General features: G+C 43.4%; 1 protein-coding gene across 1 annotated transcript; it reads left to right on the top strand.

Moving 5' to 3' along the window:
• Positions 1-753: 753 nt before the first annotated feature.
• Positions 754-15,480, top strand: LOC136716318 (very long chain fatty acid elongase 6). The gene is made up of 4 exons (XM_066693927.1): positions 754-1,134; positions 5,093-5,224; positions 9,006-9,157; positions 10,767-15,480. The coding sequence occupies exons 1-4, from the start codon at positions 1,040-1,042 to the stop codon at positions 11,189-11,191; spliced, it is 804 nt and encodes a 267-aa protein (XP_066550024.1). The 5' UTR covers positions 754-1,039; the 3' UTR covers positions 11,192-15,480.
• Positions 15,481-15,899: the final 419 nt, after the last annotated feature.

Below are 15,899 nucleotides of genomic sequence, written 5' to 3'. Positions count from 1 at the left end.
ATCTAGGCCTCGAATACCAAACCACTAAGTAATAATGGCAGAAGTTTCACACTCGGGGATAGTTGGGCAGTAAGCTGAAACTGGAATTAAAGAGACAGAAATATATTGTTTTGGATGTAAGTAAAACACGTATCAATACATGTGACTAGGTGTAGTTGTAAAGTGGTCCAAAGGCTCTTCCACTGCCACGTCCCCGGGCCCCACTATTTATTTATTTACAATTAACATATTTGTTAAATACAGTCAAATCAAATATAATATATACTATTTAAAACTTGTAAAGTACTTGGGACACAGATGGACAAGTATGTGGACAGATGCATTTAGTGTTATTAGTTTGAATGTATTGTCATTGTATGCACTACATATAACAGTATACCAGTGGACGTCATTTTCCTCATGAATTCCTTTTCACTGCATCCCGTTGTAAATGACATCTCAACGTAGAGCCAACATGGTTGCACACGGATGCAGTTTCCACAGGCGACTCCTTCCCTTTATTCCCAGCGCCCTAACCGACAGTGCAACTGCGGCCAGCTTACTTTCTATCCCTGTCCCAGCGGCGCTCCCCGGTCCTCAGCACGCCTTCACCTCCGCCGGAACAGCGTGTAACAGCAGAGCCAAAATGGCGTCCGCATCCCTAGAGGTTTGCAGTGCGCTGCGCTGAAGCCCCGCCCCTGTTCACCTTCCCACCACCTTGTCCCTCCTTCTCCCGGTGCTGTGCGGGAGGGAGGCGGCTCGCCGGAGAGGTCCCCGCCCGGACGCTTTAATTGCCGAGGCTGTGCCGGCCGGGAAGCAGTACTGCATCCTCCCAGCGCCGTCGCCAGCGTAGCATCGATGTGTAACTCATCCATTCATTCATTCATCCTGCATTTTCTGTGTCAAAAATAAAGGCGGAAAAGAAAGCCTAACACGCTATAGTGGTGTATTTTATATGTGGTGCTCCGGTGTCTCAGTCTTATTGATTGAATTCCACCCAGCACAAGGAAGAGCACGGACGCCTCCCCGCTTTTGATACCGCGGTGCCCGGGGATCTAAGATGAATGAGACGGAGCATCCTCTGCCCTTAACAGAATATGATTTCGAGCGGCGGTTTGACGAGAGGGTGGCGATCGAGTGGATGCGGGAAAATTGGTAAGTAAAAGCAAAGGAGATCCGCGCATCGTGGGGTTTGGTGCCGGGAGGGTGGTGGACAGCAGGTGGGTCTGCTGCGCTTGGTCTCTCGCACCCAGGCAGTGCGGGTGGATGCGTTTCGGCATTGCATTTTACTTCTACAGATATGCTAGCTAATATTTCATTGTGAATACGTTAACGTAAGCAATGCATATCTTTTTTTTCTTTACACTCGTATTGAAGAGATGGATGTTCAGATGGTGTTGCTGTTCGTTTGCATGTCTAGCAATGTCCGTTGCATTCGCGGATGTCCTTGGGAAGTGTGTGTGCAACGTGCCCCCTCAGATGCCACATTTAAAACATCCGTGTTAACAATGCAGTCGCCCTGTGGATGACCATGATTTCCCGGAATACGCCGCTGTGATGTGATGCAGACGATTGTGTTTGCATGCATTTATTTACGTATGTATGCATGTTGCCGTACGAGATTGTCCGGCTCTGTATGTTGGTGTACATATCGTCCCAGACATAGAAAAGTGTTATCAAGCACAAAGTATGAATGCATCCTTTAGCACACATCGTAATAGACAATGTATAGTCATTTTCAAATATTGTTTTGACGTTGATGCGTGTAGGCTAGTGTCCAGAGAGAACGCATATTTGGCCAGGTATAGCCTGAGTGACGTAACGGCAGCCGAGGTTTAAGCTGCTAATTGACTCGGCGAAGTTGGAAGCGCGTCACGCAGGGCATGACGGGAGCCGGCGCGTCACTGCAGGTGCCTGGGCTGTGGGCTACACGGAAGGCGGGTGACGTCAGCAGCACACTAGCGCAGGGTTTTGGTCGCGTTCGGGTAGCGCAGATCCCCGCAGGTCTGCGCAGAGCTGCAGAATCGCGCCGATCCCATTGGTGGAGCCGCGCAGAACTGCGGACATCTGAGCTACACGAACGCGACTTTAGTTTCAGCGAAGTTGCCTTGGGGTGGGGTTAGTGTAGTCAGGTTGCGCAAACCGATAGCCTGTTTAATTATGGTGTAAATGCTTTATGCACTCTACTAGGGTAGACATGCCTAACAAACTGCTAACTGCTGCATTGTGGCATAAAGACGGGCGGTAGATACTGCTATAGGGACTGCGGATGTGAATGAAAAAACGCTATACTTTGTTTTCTTCCTTAATCCGTGTAGGTTGAGTGCACAAAACGCAACTAGGACTAGTCTAGGAAATATCTTCCTTTGTACAAAACACGCGTGAAGTGAAAATCGTGAAGTATAATGTGGTGCCCCAAAATGTTCCCGGGGAATAAGGGCTTTCGGACATGATCTGCATGCATTTGGTAAATGATCAGATCTAAAAACTAGTATTAGGCTGCCGAATGATTTTAATATAAATAATTGACTACACAGAATTGTTAGCCTTTATACTCTTCAGGAGACGTGTTTAAACGTCAATATTTTGTAACAGGCACAATGCATTTGCCATTCGTAAAATGAGCTTTCTTCACGACTGTTAGAGCATTGCCTTCAGGGTGCTGCTGCAGTTTTGGGACAGTTTCTTCAGACGCTGATGGGTTTGTGATAAAGGGCTGTGTTTACAGATCCGATGTTGAGGAGCAGATGTGCTTTATGGCTGAATGTGCATTTGACTTTCGGAGTCACGTAGGCCTGCACCAGATTTCCAAATTCACCTGTGAAGGAAGAGGAAAGAACAGCATGGGATGTCCAAAGGTGTCTAAGACAACCTGTCAAGCATTACTCTGTACAAATCAATCTGTCTGGGACACCCAGTCTGCCCTGAATGGTGGCTGCAGCACTGCACTTATCAGTAAAGATGTGTAAGGCTCTCCTAGATATTCGCAGATCAATCCATGCACAGAATGTCTTTGATGCATTTGCAGAGCTGTCTCCTATGAAAAAGCCCCCACTAACACTGTTGTGGAGCTGTTCGCACTGCCCATCATGAACTATAACATATTTTTATATACAGCTGTTTGGGCCCTCTCCCCTTTTGTTTGATGTTATACATTTTATTACCTCTAATGGAAACATAAATGTTGTGTGTGTATTTACAAATCTTACAAAGAGGCAGGACGTTTCTCTGAAATGTTGCCCACTAAAATGTTGAATTATCTGCAGTTTCTTTTTAATTCGTTTTTTATTAGTTCACTTGCCAAATTAAGCACAAGTCTTGAACGTGTTGATATTTAATATGGTTTCCCATAAATGAATCACGCCTGTGTGTATTGATACTGATGGGAGTAGAGACTGTGCTGTCTCGCATTCCAGGGAAGTTCTCCACATACTTGCATTATTATTACAGGTATGTCACATTCCAGGCTGGTGACTTTGTGCACACACACACACACACACACACACACACACACACACACAATCCAAAGTATTGTTGCTGGGCCAAGTTAGATACTATGCACTAGCCTCTGTAATCTTACATCTACAGTCCATTCTAGATGTTGTGCAACATACTGAATTGTTTTCTTTCTTTAAGGTTTAGATAATCATGTTTAAATGATACAATCCTAGGTTTAGATTCATATCTGTGATTAATCTTGATTACTTGATTTAATAAATGTGCAAGATGTTCCCAAGAAATTGTGAACCTGATAATGTTTGTATTATCATTATTTTTTTGGTAAATAATTTTGGAATGGCACAACAGCTGCTTTTAACTCCAATGACTTATGAAGTGTGAATCTGATGAAGAAACTGAAAAGGCTGGGACTATATTTCATTAGCTGGGACTGCCATAGGGATAGTTGTAAAGGTAAAAGGCTCAGGTCGTTAACATCCCTTTGGCTAGACCTCTCTCAGCCAGTGTCACGCAACACTGGGTCACACCATCCCACTCGCACCGCCTGACTAATCAGGAGAGGTTTCCCAAGAGCAAGATCGAACGACTGGAATTGAGACATAAATCACATGCAGGGTACAGAAGGAAAAAAAAAAAAAACCCACACACACACACAAGTGGAAAGGGCAAAAAACAGGGAGCAACTTTTTGTCGAGTAAGACGCTCCAGCTGCTGTGATGAATGGCTGGGAGCTGTTTCAGCAGGTATTTTGCTGAGTAGTGAGGAAAATGTAACAAAGCACACGTTTTGCCTTTTCTCCTCGCTCCCTTCTGCTGTGCTTTGCCCCTGAACAGCTGAGATAAGGAACTGCAGACTTTCTCCTCTTTCTCCACTCCGTGACCTGTGTGTCTCTTTCTCCACACCTCCCTCCCGAGTCTCAGTGCGGCAGTGCTGGTGGGCTGAGCTGTGGAGATACTTCTGCTCACTCAGCCTGCTTTTGCCCTTGTCTGTTTTCTTTTTTAAGCGGCTCATACAGTCTCCACGCTGCAGAAATGTCAGGGAGTTAATCAGACAGACTTCAGATTAAAAGGACAATTTGCAGAGACTTGTGCTCCTTTTCGAAACGTGCCCCAATTTTCTTGAACTCCCACTGCGGATATATTCCCTCAAAACTAAGAACAAATCAAGGTGTAGACTGTAGAGCAAAAAGCTTTGAAAGTGAGTGAATGTAGCCATGAAACATTATGGTCTGTGGTTTTAAGAGGAAGGATTGAATTATCTGGCTTCTAAATGCTACAATCATATTTGTAAGGAAATCTGGAGAGATGAGGAGAGCATTTATTTCGCCTTCTTCTTTTCTATGTTGTTAATTTGCCTTTTAGTAACGTCTTTACTTTGATTACATGTAGTCTGGCCTTCGGTGCAAGTTTATGCTTCCTTCTCGGCATGAGCGGGAAAACACATTGTATTGGTTCAGGCAGGTATAAGAAAAATGCTACTATAAATAAAATCTGAGTTGAGTCCAGTTCAAGTTAGGCAGTTGCATATACAAAACTGGTGTGCATAAATGATATAAATCCATCATGCAGGAGGAAAGTGCAGGTGTACTGTGCTACTAGGCCAGCCTCATCTGTCCTACACGCTAATGTTTGTGTGATCCGTTTCCCCTTGACAGGAGCAAGTCATTCGTGTTCTGTGGCCTGTACGCGGCACTCATTTTTGGGGGCCAGCACTTCATGAAGCAGAGGCAGAAGCTGGAGCTACGCAGACCCCTGGTCATCTGGTCTCTCAGCCTGGCCGTCTTCAGGTAAGAAAATGCAAATCGCAAATTAAAACTTGTACCCCGGCGGCACATGTACGTGTTTATCCAGTAACAGCTCTGAATTGCAAGTTTAAAACTAGTGTCCGTTTTTTCCCATAATGCAGTTTTCACCATTTCAAGTCATCGATAACCCCTCGCTTCACCATAAAATCTCATGATCAGTTTCCGCTATGGCCAGGAGAATCTGTGTCTTTCACTTCCTTCCATGAGGAGCTGACAGATTGATCGATACAGGCCATTGCAGATGTTTCCCCAGTTCAGGGTCAGTCTAACCCACTGCCAGACAGCACTCTCTGCATATTCCAATAATGTCTTTGTAGCATTAACTGTGAAATCCCCAGTCTACCGTTTGGAAGGTCAAAGGTTCTCCAAAGCCAGGTGGAAACAGGCTTTATTGATCGCCCCCATGGAAGATCGATGTCTGCTCAAGCAAGGTGCTGACCTATTACCCGGATAAAATCAAAACGTCGCCACCAACGGCAATTCCCAAGACCAGTGCCGTGTCAAAATTGAAGATTGGGAAATGAGTCTGGAAGCACTGTTCTGTTTTGTAGAGGGGTCGATTTTAGGATTTTTTTAATTGGTTACAGTTGGCAAATGTGTTTGTATACCATCAATACTAGATCATTTGAACTATAGAGCTCAGACAGCAGACATTATTGAAAGCTGTAGTAGTGGTCGTGGTGGTTGTAGATGTAGGGGCATGCATTATAATAACACTGTCAAAATAATTGCTATAATTGGCAGGGGGGACCAGTAGAGAAATGTAGTATGTGTTTATTGGTAAGATTGTGATTGTTTTATTGTATCAGGCACAATATACAAAGTGTGTCCCCTTCTTCAGAGAACAATAGGCGAAAACAGAAGCATTGTTTTGCGTTTGTTCTGCGCTTCACCTGGGAGCCGCAATACAGTGCTGCGCTGACGGGGGTTACCGTGGAGACAAATGGTCAACATGAACATGACCTTTTATCAGATCTGTTTCCGTAGTAACTGTTGTCTTGTTTGTGAGGGATACAGAGGTGTTGTATTATTCATCGTAAATTAGTGTGGGCCACCCCAATTAACATTTACTCCACTATTCCACTGTGAAATCCTCGCATGTACGCATGTAAAGGCCTAGAAATTAAATTAAAACTTGTACCCCAGTGTGTACAAGTTTATCCAGTAATGTTTCTGAATTACAAGTTTAAAATGAGGTTTTTCCCATAATGCAGTTTTCTCCAATTAAACTCCTCTATACTTTAACAATACATTCCATTAGAAGTCAAAATGTACATGAGAGGTTCTTCAAAGGAATGGGCCATCCTAGTGGTTCCCATTGCAAACGGAGATGTTCAACCCGTACGCCTTCAGTGCCATAGAGGTCAACTAAGGGATGAATAACAACTCCTAATGGAGTTGAAAGGATAGACGTTTGTAAGGGAACCAAAGTATATTGACCATTTTATATAATTTCAGGTCTGCCTTCAGGACAGCTTTGTACTGAGCTGCCCTTACAACACAGGCCATCGTTTGCATTCCAGATAACACCTAGCTTAACACCTCATGATGGGAGGAAAAGTGAGATGGGGAAGTGTCCCATAACTTTTACATATGATAACAATAGTAAATGAAAAGCTTTATTAAAAATCTGTTTGTTTTTCCATCTTTTTAAAAAGGGGTAGTATCTTTTAACTTGTTCTGAATATGGGCCAGGGGGTGAGAACAATACAGTCCCTATATCTCACAACGTTAAGCTCTTACCGGAGACCGTTGATAAGCGTTGTTACCTGGTGTGTTTCCGTAGTGCTTATAACAGCTTTTAAACAAATCCTGCTGTATTATTACACCAACACAATCTTTAAATCAAGGCCTACTGTATTAATACGATCAAATATCAAAAACGGGGCCTATACTATTAATAGAGCAAGGATAAAAACATGACAAACTATGTGTTCTTTTATTAGAGTGGAAAAACAGGTTTAACAACGAAGAGTTTAGGAGCTTTGGCCGAAGCCTAATAAGACTTTGATGCGTGAAGTAAGATAACTCGTTTAGATTTTGTTTAGAAGTGTGGTGGGGAAACCGTGGTTTGGTAAACACTGGAAATCTGTAATTGTGCCTTTCTTTCAATTATAACTGTACATCAGTGCCTGAAACTATCGCTGGGGTGCTGTACTTATACTGCAGGCATCAATCTGCAGCTAGGCATGGGCGTATGAGGTGCATCGAATACCTCTTCTTACCTTGATTTACCCTTGAGTGCCTTAACTACAGTCTCAATGAAAAAAAACAAAAATCAGATTTTTCAGGTTCCTACGCTGAGCCGATAATCACTTTTTGAAAGGAAAACAGCCTGGGGATTAAGAGGGAATTGCAGTACGGAGAGCAATTTTTTTTTTTTTTTTTTTTTCTCTCATCTGTCTCCTGTAAGATCGTGTCTCCGTAATATTCACTCGATGTGAGAAATCCATGAGTTAAACTAATCAGAGGCATGGATGACCAATGTTTCATTAGTCGTAATTAATGGTTGTTAGACCCACTTAAAATTAGAGCGCTGGAAACAAAGTGTTGGGACAGCAGTGTGGTTTTAGTTTTCCCAAGATGCATCTTCACTATGGCAGCGTCTGCTACAGATGACGCCCACGCAACCCAGAATAATCGATTTTTGTTTGCGGTTTGGAAAACAACTGAGGAAATAAAGTACATTGACTAGCACAAACATGCTGTAAAAAAAAAACAAAAAAAAACACACAGGCTGTAAAAGTTTTTAGATTGCACACTGCAGAGAATGGCACAGGATTATAAAGTATTAAAATTACAGCGATGCAGGAAACTGAACTGAGGCATTTGTATTTCATCAGCACATCCCTGACTGGGATTGTGTTCTGGTACGTTCTGGAACCATCGCTGTGGTTTTCAATAAGGGGGATTTCCATTCATTCTTAGGTATTTGTCTAATGGGAGACCTAGAGCTTTATTTCCAGAAGGCTGCACAAGTTCGGTTTGATTTATCTTTTTTCGAGCTTATTTGGTTTAAACGGTAACACCAGGTGATAGCCAGCTTCCATTTCAGGTCAACCATAACCTGCAGCACTGACTAGGACAGGGGCTGGATGGAAGGAACACAAAAGCTAGCATATGTATAGAGATGACTTCGTGTGTAAGGAAAGTTCACAATCCCACCCCCACCCCCATGAAATATTGGACTATGAAAACTTTGCTTCTCCCCAAACCAGCTCTGCCAGTTAGTCTTTCAATGACACTCAGTGAGACATGGATTCGAGGCAGAAGTGTTGGGAGTAACCTGACTCCACTAAAGTTTTCATATATCCTCAATCCGCACAGTGCCCCTGCTGTTTTGAAGCAGTGATGGGGACAGTTGTACAGACTTCAGTGGTGGGGCTTGTGCGTGGGGGCTAGGATTAATTGGTTCCCTAGGTGATCTGTCGTCAACATGTCCACCTTCTTGCGGAACAGAAACTGGGTCTGGGTTCCCTGTAGCATTTTCACCAGATCGTTAATAAAAGTCACTGCGTTATAAAATACTGACTGATTGATGAATATGTTTTGTACTCGGCACATCTGTCCCTGGGTGTGCAGCTAAAAGCTTTACAACAGGGAAGTATCTTGCCTTCATCCACTCCCCCACAGAGCCTTTTAATTACTGTACTTGAATTAAATTATGAATCCTTATTAATGGACAATGATAACAGCAGTTTGTGTGCATGATTCCTGGGAGGTGGGCGGTTGCTGACCCAACTTGTCCATCTTCTCTCCTCAGTATAATTGGTGCCGTGCGGACGGGATGGTACATGGTGCATGTTCTCAACACCAGTGGCTTCAAGCAGTCAGTTTGTGACCAGAGCTTCTACAGCGGGCCCGTCAGCAAGTTCTGGGCCTATGCCTTTGTTCTGAGCAAGGCTCCCGAGCTGGGTAAGTGCAAGCTTCAGAAAGGGAGGATGGGGAGTCGGGAAGTACATTCTGGGAAGGTGTGATTGATACCAGATATTCGAGCTTTGCTGGGTGGGAGTTGTTTGGAAATGTCCTTGCCTTCATTCTTAAGGCCCACATGGAATATGATTCTTGGAGTGTCCTACCAATCTCACCCACAGGCCAATGATGCAATGTTATGCAATGTTATTCATGTCACCAGCCTCCAGACTTCCTCTCAACCTGTTCCTGCCACCTCAAGCACATTCCTGTTGTCAGAACACTGTGACACACACACAAAGGTGAAATTGCTGAGTTGGAAACAGAACAGAATGTTTTGGGAGAGCAGCAAGGAGGCATGGCGTCAAATTCCAGGAAAGTTATTCTAGATTGGGGCGTTGGAATGTGGGTGCTGCTGTGACCGGGCACTAGGTCTCCAACTCCATTCACAGTGCAGCGCCGTAGGGTCGTCTTTTGTTCCAGCCCAGTGCCCAGTTACTTAATTGGTCTGATTTACCGATTTAACCACATGTACTAAACGCTGAAACTGCGGTTATGGGGAATGCCACCTCGAATCAAACCAATCAACCCCTAGGATCGCTGATGTGACCTTTATGCCACATATAAAGGCCTAGTAAATTGGGATAACATTTTTTTCAAGCCTTGTGGAAACCTCTTGGGGAAGGCCTTCATCCAGCAATGGAGCGATATGAGCTGATGATGATGTATATACCGATCAGCCATAACATTATGACCACTGACAGGTGAAGTGAATAACACTGATAATCTCGTTATCATGGCACCTGTCAGTGGGTGGGATATATTAGTCAGCGAGTGAACATTTTGTCCTCAAAGTTGATGTGTTAGAAGCAGGAAAAACTGGGTCAGAGCATCTCCAAACTGCAGCTTTTGTGGGGTGTTCCCGGTCTGCAGTGGTCAGTACCTATCAAAAGTGGTCCAAGGAAGGAAAAGCGGTGAACCGGCGACAGGGTCATGGGCGGCCAAGGCTCATTGATGCATGTGGGGAGCGAAGGCTGGCCCGAGTGGTCCGATACAACAGATACTACTGTAGCTCAAATTGCTGAAAAAGTTAATGCTGGGTCTGATAGAAAGGTGTCAGAACACACAGTGCATCGCAGTTTGTTGCATATGGGGCTGCGTAGCCGCAGACCAGTCAGGGTGCCCATGCTGAGCCCTGTCCACTGCCGAAAGCGCCTACAATGGGCATGTGAGCATCAGAACTGGACCATGGAGCAATGGAGGAAGGTGGCCTTGTCTGATGAATCACGAGTTCAAGTTGTTGACTTGGCCTCCAAATTCCCCAGATCTCAATCCAATCGAGCATCTGTGGGATGTGCTGGACAAACAAGTCCAATCCATGGAGGCCCCACCTCGCAACTTACGGGAATTAAAGGACCTGCTGCTAACGTCGTGGTGCCAAATACCACAGCACACCTACAGAGGTCTAATGGAGTCCATGCCACGACGGGTCAGGGCTGTTTTGGCGGCAAAAGGGGGACCTACACAATATTAGGCAGGTGGTCATAATGTTATGGCTGATCGGTGTATAATCTATATATCATTTTTAATTGTATTTTTTTTTGTCTCCCAGGTGACACAGTGTTCATCGTGCTGCGTAAACAGCGTCTGATCTTCCTGCACTGGTACCACCACATCACCGTGCTGCTCTACTCCTGGTACTCCTACAAGGACCGCGTGGCCGGAGGCGGCTGGTTTATGACCATGAACTACCTCGTCCACGCGTTGATGTACAGCTACTATGCGGTGCGAGCGGCCGGGGTGCGCGTTCCTCGCTCCTGTGCCATGGTCATCACCACCACGCAGATCGCCCAGATGGTCATGGGGCTGGCGGTGAGCGGGCTGGTCTATCTGTGGATGCAGGACGGCCGCTGCCCCTCCTACATGGACAATATCATGTGGGCCTCCCTCATGTACCTCAGCTACCTGCTCCTCTTCTCCTCCTTCTTCTACAAGACCTACCTCAAGGGCAGCAGTAAGGCCTCCAAGGCAGACTAAACCGGCCCAGCTGTCAACGGTACCCTGAAGAGAGTAAATGATAATGAAAAATACAAATAATTTATAAAAGGTCACCCAATCTGTTGGTTCATGTTAGAGTGCCCTCCAGACTCCTCCCATTCCCTTGGCAGCAGATTAACCTTTTCCTGTTTGCTGGTTTCCTGATCTGTGTTGTGCATAATCATACCAAAAAAAGACCTACAACAGGAAAGGACCAGGAAACCAGCGAACTATACGAGCACACCGTAGAATGGCAACGTGGGTGGCCTACAATGATTTTGACCTATTAGGGAGAGGTCTGGTTTGAATCTTGACCCCCTCCATCCCCCCTGGCCACATTTAGACTTCTCATTACCTGGCATTTTGTCACCGTTTCTCATTCCTGGGCTCTAGTACAAGCAAATGCACAACAGTGAAATCTTTGCCTCTGCGACCCTTTTAGAACAGCCCCTACAATGATGCTAGCTGCCCTTCAGCTGGTGGGCCACATGTTGACTGCACAGTATTGATAAAGTGCCATTAGACCCGGTCTGACTCTGTGTGGGTCCTAGTGCCCTTCAGTAAAGTTCAAGCGCCAGCCTACTAAAATGCCAATAATAACTTCAGTTTGGCTGATTTTTCATGTTTTCTTTTTGTTTCATTATAAATGCTGCATTCTGAGCTTATTGTAAATGGCATACATACATATCCAAATGCCCCTGTCCTATTGGAGATCTACATTTTGAGTCTGATCACAGATGAGATTGTCTAGTTTTTGGATCGTCACACAGAAGTTTAATTTGGAGTCTCGTGACGCTGTTCTGAGACTCCACACAGGCACGTTTGGATATGAAGACGTCAATTGAGCTCAGATAAGGGACATGAAAACAAATGGGGACAGGAAGTCCTCAACAGTGGTGTTCAATCACTTATTAGGCTCCAAGACCTTCACAGACTGTGATCTCACGAGTTGGGTATCTCCACAGCTTGAGAACAGATGGCATTCCATAAAAAGTTCCATATCATTCCAGAGGCCCTGGCCCAAGGCTGTATCGAGATAAACAATGTGTGGAAGTTTGCAGACTATCATTCAGCCTCTCCTTCTAGTATGGTTGCCAGCTATTTCTGAGCTTTGGCATGGCATCAGCGGAATTTAGTTTGCATTTGTATTGTGGAAGGAGAGTGTTTTATTGTTCCTAATGAAGTGGCCACTGTAGAGTGTAGATGCATTGGCAGTGCTGCTTTAAAAAAAATAATGTATAGAGATCCTGATTTGCATTTTTGCCGAACATATTTTAACCAATGATTTCCACCAGTCATCAAAGTATATATCAGCAAAATGGTATACCTGTAAAAACTTGAGTACCCAGAGATGAGCTTGCAAATCGTACGCTTTACAACTGGCAAAAATGCATCTCGGAGAAGTAATTAATCTGGAGAACGATCATATCTGAAATTCCTCTTGCGAATAGACTTGTCTTGACTTTTGGAGATCTGTATTGGCTTCTGGTGATTTTCTGTGAAATACAAGTGGCAAAAAAAGGGAAGAGCAAATGAAGCATTTATGGACTGCATCGGGAGTTTTAGACAGTCGCAGAAGTTGTACCTTCTGTGACAGAAGGAGATCTATATTCATCTAATGTATAAGCATCCTTTAATAGTCTTATTGAAGTACAATTGAAGGCATTTTTATGAAGATTTCACTGATTACAGTGCAGTGACCACAGCTGCATCAAGCACATCAGTATTAAAGCTTGGTTGGGCTATGTAGACTGAACTGTGATGTTTCAGACTGGCTAAATCCTCCCAGTTCAGAATATGAGCGCCTACCACATGAATAGGCTATTATACAGGTCTCTGGTTTGTGCCTGTTGCCTAGTGGAGCAATTCGAAGGGGGTTCTGTGTCTCCGTACAGTTCGACTGCCAGGGCCCCTGCGCAGACCCACCCAACTGGCTTGTCGGTAGCTCCTCTTAGCATGTGGGGTGAAGTCAAACAAACCCGAAACTTTTGATTCAGTTCATTGTGTGACCTGAAGCTTTTCCTCATTCTTTCAGAAAAAATCTCTCGGTAAACAGCTGAAGGGTTGAGCATCTGATGTCTCAAGTATTGTCACGCATTTGGAGCCAGATTGTTCTGTTCTTTTGTGTGAGTGTTTTTTTTTTTTTTGGTAATGTTATTGTTTCGGTTTGGCAGCCAACACGAGATTACAGCTGAAGGCGAGGTTGGTGTTAAGTGGAAGTACGGTACGATATGATCTCTCTGTGGGATTCCAGCTTCAGTCCCCCCACCCCCCCTGAAAAAGCTCAAAGTGCCACCTACATATTTATATTGGGAACACTTGAGTAGGAGGAAAGTGTGGGGGGGCAAAGACCTCTTGAAAAATGTGTTAATGTATATAATAGATCAGGAGAATTTATTTATTTTTTTATCGCTTGGTAGTTCCAGAGACAGGGAGGGAGAATAGTAGTACTAATCCACAGTTTTTTGTTTCGTTTTTTTCGTTTGTTTTCTTTGGTTTTTATGCAATAAAAGTTTATTTGAAGTTAATATTATTAAGAAGAGACTTAAAAATAGCCTTTTTTGCATTTTTCTTCAATTACAACATCAGGGGAGTGTCTTTTGAGGTAATACTGTTTGTGTCCTAGAGTAGTTTGGCACCGATTTTTAAAATGTGCAGTTTTCTTGGGGAGGGAGGGAGGGGAAGGGGAGGTATTTCTTGGTGCATATTGAGCGTTGTTCATATCTGTTTAGTATGATCAGAAGTCATTGTCCAAAAGCAGGATCTTGAGAAAAGCAAGTTGTTATTGAACGAAGCCTTTATAAAGAGGCGTCCGATCCTGTAAATCCAATGGAAATGACTCTGGCAGTGCTGTGGCTGAAATATCCTAGTTGATGATTACCTCATTCTAAATGAATGGGAAGTCATCTTGTTAAAGATACTCGAGGCTTCCAAAGCTGGAAACGAAAAAGTATGGTTTAATATTTAAAAATATGAATTTCCCTTCCTATTTAAAAAAAAAAAAGGCAAAAAAAAGGTTTAGATTTAGAGTAATCACAGATCTGCTCCATTGTAATTTGCCACAGGAAAATACTATTTCCAGTTCTAAAAGACTGATGAGAATTGAGGACTAGATGGTTCTTTGTTTAGCACATCTGCTTAGAAGTGTCACGGAACATATTGAGGATACATATCATATTTTAAATTTTTTTTTTTTAATGGTCTACTGAAAAAGGATTGCTGAAAAAATGTTTGCAATTCTGTTCTCGGCAGAGTGGGAGGGAGGGGCTGCAATGTACAGACGAGGAGGTGCAAGCCAGATCTGATTGTTACATCCAATCGGCTCTGGTCAGAATGTGCAGTAGAGTTCCCAGGTCACATTCTAGGATTTTCGAGCCTCTGTGTCTACTTTCTAAAGTATGACGTTACTGGTAACTGGAATCCGTACAACTCCATCTCGTGGCTTGCGAGTGTCCGTTTCTTCGTTAAAAGCCATTTAAATATTCATTGTTATCTGAGATCTAGCTTTGTAGGTTTGTCATATACTTACATATATCTTCCTTTGATCAACAGTAGCAGCAAAGTGCTAACCTGTTCGCGAAGAACAAGGTCCAAGGCCTAAACTCTGTGATCATGTACGTATCTGGTCCCAGCCCCGACAGAACCACATTCTAGCACAATATTTATAGCTGGGGATTACGGAGATACTGTGTTTGTACATCTTTGCAGAGTTTAAAGCTGTTGTCTACAGTTACAGCGACTAATGTAGTCTCTCCAAATTAGCCGTGGGCTGTATTTTTTTAAGAGTAGTTTTAATGGGAGGGGGGGGGGGGTCTAATCTAATAAACACAAAGTTGCTTAAAAGAGAAGATGAGCTCAATGTGAAAACGCTTCTACCTTTTCCAGCTCTAGAATTGTGATATCGTGGAAGTCTTGCCCACTTATCACCAGAAGCTTTGTTTGCACTGATTGCACAGAATAGACTAGACTATAACCTAATATAATAATGTGCAGGGACAAATAACTAATATAATACTGTACTAAGACATTTATGTGCCAAATGATGCTAAGCATTTTTCTATTGTCCATCAGGTAAATGTTGCTGATAGCACTGTCCTGTTTCCGTGTGTAATCCTTGCCATTTAGAGTTAAAGGACACATGCTTTATGCATTCCACAGTGAACCTGGTGTGTAGTATGGTTGTTTTTTTGCAAATGTATTCCAGTTTTGAATTAAACTGTTCAAACAAGGGCTTTTATGTTTCAATGTTTTCAGAAAAAAGGTGTTAAATAAACGTATGTTTCTTTGAATTCATTGAGTCTTTCCTTTTTTTTTTAAAGGCACATTTTAACAGGAAGCAAGTGTATAGTCCCTTGTCTAATGTGAGTGGTTGTGATTATCAACTGTCCTAAAGTACAGTGGATATGATAATGTATTATCACCATTATATTGTGTTATCATGGCATTTAATTTATTTTATCCATTGTACATTAATATTGATTTGAGATGCCATGCCACGGAAATACTGAAATTAAATCGCTTTATGCACATCTATATTTACTGCTCTTTTCAGTAAGGTCTATTCCTGGGGTAAGCTGTTCCTTTTATTTGTATAGATTTTTGGGCACATCAGTAAGCATTGCCATTTCAGTAGGTATTATATAGCATTATTTCATTGCTCAAGCTCTCTCTCTCAAAAATAAAATACCTGAATTTAGGGTTCAGGCTC

Source organism: Amia ocellicauda, chromosome 20 (genome assembly GCF_036373705.1).
Source record: "Amia ocellicauda isolate fAmiCal2 chromosome 20, fAmiCal2.hap1, whole genome shotgun sequence".
Classification (NCBI taxonomy): Eukaryota; Metazoa; Chordata; class Actinopteri; order Amiiformes; family Amiidae; genus Amia; species Amia ocellicauda.
Note: the sequence above shows the minus strand (reverse complement) of the source record. Positions and strands in the feature narration are given on the sequence as shown.

What these genes read in the sequence shown, in the direction of transcription:
- LOC136716318 (XM_066693927.1), top strand. Translation starts at nt 1,040, where the DNA reads ATGAATGAGACGGAGCATCCTCTGCCCTTAACAGAATATGATTTCGAG. An exon ending in GAGTGGATGCGGGAAAATTG is followed by an intron (nt 1,135 to 5,092) that starts GTAAGTAAAAGC and finishes TCCCCTTGACAG; the next exon opens with GAGCAAGTCATTCGTGTTCT. An exon ending in GAGCAAGGCTCCCGAGCTGG is followed by an intron (nt 9,158 to 10,766) that starts GTAAGTGCAAGC and finishes TTTGTCTCCCAG; the next exon opens with GTGACACAGTGTTCATCGTG.